This window comes from Eimeria acervulina, genomic scaffold, assembly GCF_000499425.1.
Source record: "Eimeria acervulina Houghton genomic scaffold, Eah_scaff108, whole genome shotgun sequence".
Lineage (NCBI taxonomy): Eukaryota > Apicomplexa > Conoidasida > Eucoccidiorida > Eimeriidae > Eimeria > Eimeria acervulina.
The window spans coordinates 61551-71064 of record NW_013550396.1 but is presented as its reverse complement, the minus strand read 5'-3'; the positions used below and the strand labels follow the sequence as shown (position 1 = coordinate 71064).

The following is a 9514-nucleotide window of genomic DNA, read 5'->3' as shown; positions in this document are numbered from 1 at the left end:
CAACGGTTAGGATACCTGCCTTCCAAGCAGGCGACCCGGGTTCGACTCCCGGCTGACGCAGGTCCGCTGATTAGAAGCAGTTGTTGGGTAGTGCCTTTTTTGCACGATGAACATACACCGTCACCTACGGGTGAACTACACAAAGATGCATAGTTAAACTTTCACACTGTCGCGTACAGCCGTGCTCCCGCTGTCCCAGATGCACTAGATTTTATCATGGGAGGCAAAAAGCAAAGCAATGAAGAACATGCGTCAGCCGGGAGTCGAACCCGGGTCGCCTGCTTGGAAGGCAGGTATCCTAACCGTTGGACTACTAACGCTTACAGGACCTCCCCAGCTATCATCATCTGGTGTTTTTTACCCAGTATAATCGCCTCACACGAACCACTTGCAATAAATAAAACAATAAAAAAAACTATTTTGAGTTAGTTCAAAACACGCAAGATAATACAGAGCTGCAGACTTCATCTGTAGGAGCAGCTGTCGGCGGCGCGAAGAAGAACACTGCAGCCTCTATGCTTGAAGCTGCGGCATATATTAAGAGCGCCTGCATGAATATCATTTACTTGTATTTTAAAACTATTCTCAACCACTCCTGTATTATATTTGCACGGTATGCCGGGTTGTCTTCGCAAGGCTGCGACTGGGAGCGCCTGGGGCCCCGGGGCCCCGCAGCTCTTGGAGTGCGAGGCAACAGCTGCCCTCGTTGTTGAAAGAGATTAATGTTTTTAATTTTGCATTTATTGGTATTTTCTTGGGCTGTTGCAGCGGCAGTTTCATTCTCCTATACTACAACACTGGGGGGTGTAGAGGAGTCGCGGGTACCGAGGCGCAGCCGAGAAAAAGTTCTTCTCTGACGTTTGCTGCATTATGTGGTTTTAACTCCTTTATTGCGCATCGACTGAAATGCGTTAACTGTTTTTCTTACGGAGGAGCAACAAGTTAGGGGGGAGATTCTGTGTAGAGGCGTAAGAAGTTCCTCGGATGGATCCCGACTCCCGATGCCTTATTAACTAGCTGCGCAGCAGCAGCAAGTAAGGCGATCTGCTGCCCACTCGTGCACTGGCCTGCTGATGTGGGGGTTGTTTGGTGTTGCTTCGAAGCAGAGACGGCTGCATGCGGCGCGGTTTTGTTGCTGTGTGCGTGCATGTCTCGTGCCGCTGCCGCTGCTGCTGTTGCTGCTGCTGCTGCTGTTGCCGCGGCGCGGAGCTCCCTATAGATATGGGGGCGCGACAAAGAGAGGTGCCGGAGGGGGAGAGGGGGCGCTTGCTTTTATGGTGAGTCCTTTACGTAGGGGGGGTCTCCGGGGTCGGTCTCCCCAGGGGCCCCCAGGGCCCTCAACTCCCCACCAGGGATTTGAGGGGCCCCTATGCAGCTCTTTTTTGCATTGTTTACATGGTGTGCTGAATCCCAGCACAAGGAGCTTATGTGCTTCTGCTGCTGCTGAGGCAGCATTGGCGGGGGGACAGTCATCTCCAGATATGCCTGCCAAGCCGTGGGCTGCTGAACAGGAGTTCCTGCATGCGCTGCTGCTCCAGGTGCTCACGCTGCAGGTTCGCATGCAGGGCTTGGTGCGGCAGCAGGAGCAGCAGCGGCAGCAGCAGCAGCAGCAGCAGGACCACGAGCAGCATCAGGGGCAGCAACATCACGAGCAGCAGCAGCAACAGCGCCAGCAGCAGAAGCAGGGTTGTTGGGGGGCTTCCAACCCTTCGTCTTCTGTGCCTGTGCTGCACCTCTACAAGAAGCAGGACGGCTCTTGTGTCACTGCAGCAGACTGGGCCTCCCAAGTAGCGATCCTGAACACCTTGCGGCAGCAGTACCCCACAGACAGCTTCATTGCTGAGGAGACAGCAAATATCTTCGCTCCACTTCTACCGCCTGAGGCCCTCTCCGGGGGAGGACAATCAGCAGACGGCGGGGTAGAGAGCGCCGATGCAGCAGCAGCAGCTGCAGCAGCGCAGCAGCAGCTCCTCAGCGAGCTAGGGCTTCCAAAGCAGAAGCAGGGAACAGAGTTTATGAACGGGGGGCCCCCCTCTCACCATGCTGCTGCTGGAAGACTGGCGCTGGGAGCCCCAGCCCCAACTAGATCTCTTGCGGCAAAGGGTGACCGCATGCAGCTGCTGCGGGAGGTTGTGTGGCTGCTGTCTGAGGGGGCCCCTCAGCACCTGCTCTCTCTTTTGAAAGACGGGCTCAAGGAAGACCCTGCAGCAGCAGCAGCAGTAGCAGCAGCAGCAGCAGCGGCAAACTCGACTGCAGCAAGAGCTGCGAGAACGGAGGACCTGAGCAGACACCTGAGGGCACCTACGGAGGAGACAAGGATCGGCAACTGGGGGGGCCCTGCCACCGTCATTTTCCTAAGGGGGCTCCAGCGGCTGCTGCGGCGTCCGGGTGTATCCGAAAGGCAGGGAATACCTGCTGGCACGTCAGCAGCAGCAGCAGCAACAGCAGCAACAGCAGCAACAGCAGCAACAGCAAGAGGGGACATGAAAGATGCGCAGCAGATGCGCTGCTGGCTCGTTGACCCCATTGATGGGTCGCGAGGTGTCTTTGGAGAGGAGCGAGGCTTTTGCTTTTCAACAGCTGTTGCTCTCTTGGTAGGCCCGCAGCAGCAGCGGCAGCAGCCGCAACAGCAAGAGCAGCAGCTGCAAGACTACCGGCAGCAGCAGCGCACCTCTTCTTCACTCCAGACGTCCATCCGGCCTCAGCAGCAGCAGGAGCAACAACAACAACAGCAGCAGGAACAGCAGCAGCAGCCAAAGGTAGTGCTGGCTTCTATCTGCTGCCCTTCCTACGACTTGTGGCGCAGCAGCGGCAGCAGCAGCATTTTGCCGTTCTGCACACCCACGGGCCCTCTGAACCCTTTGCGCAGCGACGGTGCTCCGTCTCCCGACCCCTCGGAGCCCGCTGTTGCTGCTGCTGCTGGTGCTGCAGCTGGTACTGCTGCTGCTTGTGCTGCTGCTGCTGACGCTGCTGGCGGCTCTATTGCTGCTGCTGCTGATGCTGGACCTGTGCCTCCTGAAGGCTGTGGCGTCTCAGATGCACGTGCAGGTGTCGGCGGGGATGGGAGGGGGGCCCCTGGGGCCCCTCAGGGGGCCCCGGTGCCCCTGCTGTGCGCTGAACACCTGCGGGGTTGTGTGCTGACGACAGTAGAGGGCCTCCCTGCAAGGCTCACGGTGCGAGACGTGCTCACAGGGGCTTTGCTGCACCTCATGCAGCAGCAGCAGCAGCAGCAAGGGGCTCTGTTTCTACCGATGACAGACTGGCCGCTGTGTGGCAACCCTTGTCACCGAGGGAACGGGTTCTCCTCTGCAGCAGCAGGAGAAGCACCACCAGGATCAGCAGCAGCAGGAGATGCAGCAGCAGGAGCAGCATCTATGCCTTCGTCCCCCTTTCGCTGGACAGTATCAGCGCCGAACTACCAGCAGACGCATCCGTTGCTCGAGCAGCATTTATCGGAGCCCTTTACGGCAGCAGATAAACCCTCGCTGCGGTCTCCTAATAGAGGCTTCTTGAGACCTTCAAGCACATGGGGGCCCCTTGAGGGCCCCCAAAGGCCCCCGGAGGACGGGGGATTGCTGCCTACAAGGGGCGATTCCCCAGGGGGGCCTTCGTCGAACAGCAGGAAGAAGCCTCTACAGAGGGGCCCCCATAGTGGGCCCACCCCTGTGGGGGCCCCTAGAGGGCAGCAGTTTCTGTCGTTGAGGTGCGGGCATGTAGTGAAATACCTCGCTGTCGCTCTAGGCCATGCGGATGCATTTTTGCTGCTGCCAGCCTCCCGCGCGGAGGGCTCCAGCAACAGCGGAGGGGCCCAGGCGTCGTGCCTTAGCAGTTACCAACAGCAGCAAAAGGAGCTGCAGCAGCAGCAGGAGAAGGCTGAGGGGGCGCATTGTCTTGAGAAAACGGAAGGAGAGAGAGGGGGCCCCTCACGGGTTGAGGGGCCCCTGCAACGAGAAGGCACTGCAGTGTCTCCTCACAGGCCCCTGCTGATGGTTTGGGACCATGCAGCAGGAGCAGCAGTAGTGGAGATGCTGGGGGGCCTCGTGCTAGACTCGAATAAAGGGCGAGTGCAAGGCTATTGCTACCTGTCTCCTGTCTCCGCGGATGTTGCCAGTCCTGTTGCTGTCGGTCTCCCGAAGCCCATGCAGCAGCAGCAGCAGCAGGAGCACCGCGGGCCTCCTCTTGCACCGCAACAATCAGCAGGGGCCGCCCAGCACAAGACGAAGGGCCCCCATAACGGTGAACTGGGGGCATCAGCAGGGTCTCCTTTTGAGCTGTACAAGGGCCCCCCAACGGCATTTGTCTTAAGGGGTGGAGCTCTGGTTGCTGCTCGTAGCGCAGAGGCTGCTGCTAGAATCTTTGCTGCGCTAAAGGCCCTACATGCCTGACACTGATTAGTAGTGAAAGGGCAAATATGAAATATAGGGGCCCCTAAAACCTCTCCCAAGTCCTGAGGAATTCTGAAAACAGACTCGGGCAGCTCGAGTGTTTGCAACTCTCGTGCTATTCAAAACGTGCATTTCTATATATATATATATATATATATATATAAGTAGGTATATGTAGAAGTATATATCTATATCTATATATCTATATATCTATATATCTATATATCTACCTCTATATCTATATCTATATATCTATCTATATCTATATCTACATCTATATCTATATCTATATCTATATCTATATCTATATCTATATCTATATCTGTATCTATATATCTATATCAATATCAATATCTATATCTATATCTATATCTCTATATCTATATATCTATATCTATATCTATATATATCTATTATATATATATAGATATATATATGTATATAGATATATATGAATGCATTTAATATACGTAGTCAGAGCGATAAAGCCAAGCTAGGGACCTGTTGCTGCTGGCCTGCAGATGCTGTATCAACAGCAGCGACCCGCTAATTCGAGCGTTCTGCTGCTGTTGCTGCTGCTATTGGTGCTGCTATTGGTGCTGCTATTGCTGCTGCTATTGCTGCTGCTGTCGCTTCTGCTATTCCTGCTACCTAAGAACTTGCTGCGTGTAGCAAGACGCGGAGACAGCCCCAGTGGGGGAAGCACAAAGGCCGCAGCAGCAGGTCAGTGTACTGCTGCTGTGTAGCCTCAATAAAGGCAAAAGACACTCGGTAGTTTGCAGCAGCAGAGAAGCAAATAAAGAATGGGCCCAGCAGCAAAGGAAGATGCCCCCACACCGTGCACTGCAGCCTGTGTTGCAGTTGCACTTGCAAATGGTAAGGGCATTAGCAACAGCAGCACTTGCTGTTGCTAGCTGCTGCTGCTTCTGCTAGCTGCAGCGGTGGCATTGGGGCATGCGGGTAGTCAGCAGCTGCTTTGCTACTGCCCGGCTGGTTGCTGCAGCAACTGCTGCTGTTGCTGCTGCCGTTCCTGCTGTCTTTGCGTTTGTCTGCGCTGCGAGCGCCTATGTTCCTCAAATTCATGAGGAGCAGCCAAGTAGAGGGGGGGGACATCTAAGGAGACCCCGGGGGCCCCCGTCTGCTGCTGTTGCTGCTGCTGTCTCCTGGGCCTAGCTGCATAAACTGCTACGCATGTGCGGCCATACCTGCGGCTTCGGAGTCCCTCCAGCTCTATGGGGGCCTCTGGGAAGCCAATCTGCATATTTAGAGAAGCACAGGCAGCGAGGTGTGCTGCACTAATGAGGGAGAAGGAAGACACAAGAGACAGGAGACAACCGAAGGAAAGACAGACACAGCTGCCGCAGTACGCACCAGCAGCAGCAGCGGCAGCAACAGCAGCAGCAGCAGCAGCAGAAGCAGCAGCAGCGCCTCAGGCTCAGGCTCACTCTAAAAGGCAAAGTGCCCATTTCCCTAGGATACTCTACAACCAACACGCCGTTAACTCGCAGGAGGCCCGAGAGAAGCAGCTGCTGCAGAGACAGACAGAAACAGCAACAGCAGGAGGACAGGCAGGCTGCAGCATCTACTGCGGAGACAAACACAAGCAACAAGGAGAGAGACAGGCTCCAGCAGCTGCTGCAGCAACAACAGACACACGTAAAAAGGAGACAAGACAAGACACAGACAGCGACGCAGCCTCTGCGAGAAAATAGTTAAACTCCTCTCTTCTATCAACTCTTTCAAAGCAAGCAAAAACAAAAAAAGATATATATGCATATATACATATATATAATATATATAAATACAAGAAAGGAAGTGCAAGCAAAAAAATCACAGCAAACTAACAAACACTAAAAAGACGAACGGCAGAGGGGGCCCAGCCATCCCAGTCGGGGCCAGCAGCAACAGCAGCAGCAGCAACAGCACCAACAGCCGCAGCAGCAGCAACAGCAGCAGCAGTAGGGCTAAACCCACCTTAAGAAGGTCTCCATACACCACCTCGGTGTATGGAGGACACAGGAACACCAGGTCGAACGATGCAGACTCACTATCGCTGTTGGCACTGCTGCTGTTGCTGCTGCTGTTGCTGTTGCTGTTGTTGTTGCTGCTGCTGCTGTCATACCCAAGGAACCGCTTCGGTGCGAGGAGGAGTTCAAAGACACAGAGCCGCAGCACGCGGCTGTCTGTATACCCCAAATGTCGCAGGTTGATAGCAGCTGCCTAAGAAGCAGCAACATCAACAGCAGCAGCAGCAACACAAACAACAGCAACAACAATTCAGCAGCAGCAACAACAATACAGCAGCAGCAACAGCGACAGCAACCGAATAGGGTTTCGTCTGAACCTGCTTGTGAATGCTATGAGAGTTTCTTGCTGGGTTTACTGCTTATGGCTCTGCGCCTTCTGCTAATGCTGAGGGTTTAGGGTTTAGGGTTTAGGGTTTAAGGCTTACCTCGCAGCAATCAAGAGAACGGTCTACAAGGACAGCTTGATGCGCTCCTCGTGAGAGGCTCTCCACTGCAAGGGCCCCGCTTCCACAGAAGAGATCTAAAACCCTAAAAGGAGACACCAAAGAACAACGCAAAAGGAGACACCGCGCCACGAGGTAAAGGCTAAATATCATTAGGGTTTAGGGCGAATATGAATGAGGGATTAAGACAATTAAGGTTTAGGAGGTATGATAATGACGGGTAAAGAGAAATACGGTTTCGGTGTTCTACAGATAGGGGTTTAATGTCTCCAATTGAGGGATTTTATGATAGAGGGTTTAAATGAGGGTTTCATAGAATTAGGGTTTAGGGTTTAAATGAGGGTTTTATACAATTAGGGTTTAGGGTTTAGGGTTTAAATAAAAGTTTTATAGAATTAAAGTTTACACTTAAAAGGTCTTTAAATGAGAGTTTTATAGAATTAGGGTTTAGGGTTTAGGGTTTAGGGTTTAGTGTTTATATGATGGTTTAGCTCGGAGACGCACCGGAGACGAGGGAACGAAAAGACGCCGAGGTTCTGCAGCATGGAGAAGACCGCCTCCCTTACCTAAAGAAAAGGAGACAGCAAAGAGACAGCAAAGAGACAGCAAAGAGACAGCAATAGAGACAGAGACAGACATAGAGAAGGAGACACAAAACTAAAGATAGGGATAAGACAGCCATAAGCAGAACAAGAAGTGCGGAGACACAGAAAAGAGACAAAAAAGCAAAAAGAGAGACAGAGAGACAAGAGACACAAGAAGAAACGAAGCTAAAGATAGAGAAGAGACACACAAGCGCATGCAATACTAAAGAGAGACAGATACACAGAAAGAAAGAAGGAGAGAAGTAGATACAAATAAATAAAGAGACATCAAAACCAAACAAAAGAAAGGGGAAAAAGAGACAGAGGATTAAGCAGAGACAAAAAAGAGCAGCAGCAGCAGCCACAGACAGAACCGGTGCAGGAAAAGCAACAGAGGCAGCAGCAGCAGCAGCAGCAGCAGCAGCACAGGCAGGAGCCCATACAGAAACGAACAGCACATGCCCCGCAGCAGCAGCACAACAAATACCAACAGAAGCAGCATCTGGCTTAGCAGCAGCAGCAGCAGCGAAATCTGTATCGGCGCAAGAAGCAGTAGCAGCAGCGGAATCAGCCGCTGCAGCAGCACCAGCAGTAAAAGCAGCAGTAGCGCGAGCAGCAGCAGCAGCAGCAGCAGCAGCAGACCTGCGCCATCATAGGCCTTGTAGTGTCTATGCGAGGGGCGAGGAGTCTCCTCCTAGCCATACTTCCGCCCGTAACCCGCAGCAAACCGAAGCCCTTCTCAGGCATCGGAAGCGGAGGCAGCGAGCTGTAGAAGCCCTCAGGGCCTCCACGGGCTGCTGCTGCTGCTGCTGCTGCTGATGCTGTTCCTGCTGCTGCAGAGACCGCTGCTGGTGCGTAGGCGTCAGGAACTGCACCTTCTGCTGATGGTGCTGCTGCTGCCCACTCCCCTGATCCTCCTGCTGCTGCTGTTGCTGCTGCTGCTGCTGCTGCTGCGGCCTTCGCAGCGCCAGAGAAAGTCACGTGCTGCGTTGCAAGGATACCCGCGAGACCTAAGAAGCAAAGGAGACAGCAGAGACACAAACGCTGTAGCAGAAGGGAGACAGTCTCCCCAGTTGTGCTGCTACAGCACCTGCAGTACAGCACTGCTGCTGCTGCTGCGCATTTGTTGCTGCTACCGGCTTCTCCCTACTCCCATAACCACCCCAAGAACCAACACAAGAGGCTAGAGCCAAACCTACTAACGCTGCTGCTGTTGGTGCTGCTGTTGTTGCTGCTGTTGCTGCTGCTGCTGCTACTGCTGCTGGTAGTGCTGCACCTACTGCGCGGCAGCCGTTGCCTGCCCCGTCTTTTGCGGGGTTTAAATCGCTCCGGCCTCCGAACATCCAGCGGAGTTTGTGGTAGAGACCCCCAATCATTGCTGCTGTCACTGCTGCTGCTGCTGTTACCGCAACTGCTGCTGCTGTTGTTGCTGCTGCTGTCGTTACTGCTGTTGTCGTAACTGCTGCTCCTGCTGTTGCTGCTGCTGTCGTGGCTGCTGCTGCTGTTGTGGTAGCTGCTGTTGCTGCTGCTATCTTGGCTGATGCTGATGCTGTCGGAGCTGCTGCTGCTGTCCGAGCTGCTGCTGCTGCTGCTGCTGCTTGTGCTGCTGTTGGCGCTGGTGCCGACAGATGCCCACAGGATGCTGCTGTGCTGGGGTCGCTGCTGCTGCCGTTGAATGCATTGAATAGCTTCGCAGCAGAAAGGGCCTCGGCTTACAGGCGCGGTAGCAGCAGCAGCAGCAGCTGTTGCTGCTGCTGTTGCTGCAGCAGCAGCAGCTGCTCCAGCTGCTCCAGCTCTGGCTGGGACATTCTTAATAGCTGCTGCTGCACCTCGTGGTATTACGCCCACAGGAAACCTTAGAGCGCAGTGAACAGCGAGAAACCCGCACCCTCTTGGGCGGTCTAGGTAGCCTTTGCTGCTGCTGCTCTTGTTGCTGCTGCTGTTGTTGCTGCTGCTGCTGCTGTCTCCGTGTCTGCTGCAGTGAAAGAAGGCACCCGCCAGGCATCTGTGGGGTTGCGGCAGCAGCAGCAGCAATAACACCAAGAACAACAGGAGAAGCTTCTGCTGCGCCATGA

General features: G+C 54.1%; 2 protein-coding genes across 2 annotated transcripts; one reads left to right on the top strand and one right to left on the bottom strand.

The window, feature by feature from the left end:
- Positions 1-1481: 1481 nt before the first annotated feature.
- Positions 1482-4385, top strand: EAH_00017130 (hypothetical protein, conserved; the record flags this gene model as incomplete). Its single annotated transcript, XM_013397718.1, has 1 exon — positions 1482-4385. The coding sequence occupies one exon, from the start codon at positions 1482-1484 to the stop codon at positions 4383-4385; it is 2904 nt and encodes a 967-aa protein (XP_013253172.1).
- A 979-nt stretch (positions 4386-5364) lies between these two features.
- Positions 5365-9512, bottom strand: EAH_00017120 (hypothetical protein, conserved; the record flags this gene model as incomplete). The annotated part of the gene is made up of 6 exons (XM_013397717.1): positions 5365-5640; positions 6360-6605; positions 6838-6940; positions 7360-7421; positions 8082-8449; positions 8639-9512. 6 exons carry the CDS (start codon positions 9510-9512, stop codon positions 5365-5367), a joined length of 1929 nt encoding a protein of 642 aa, XP_013253171.1.
- Positions 9513-9514: the final 2 nt, after the last annotated feature.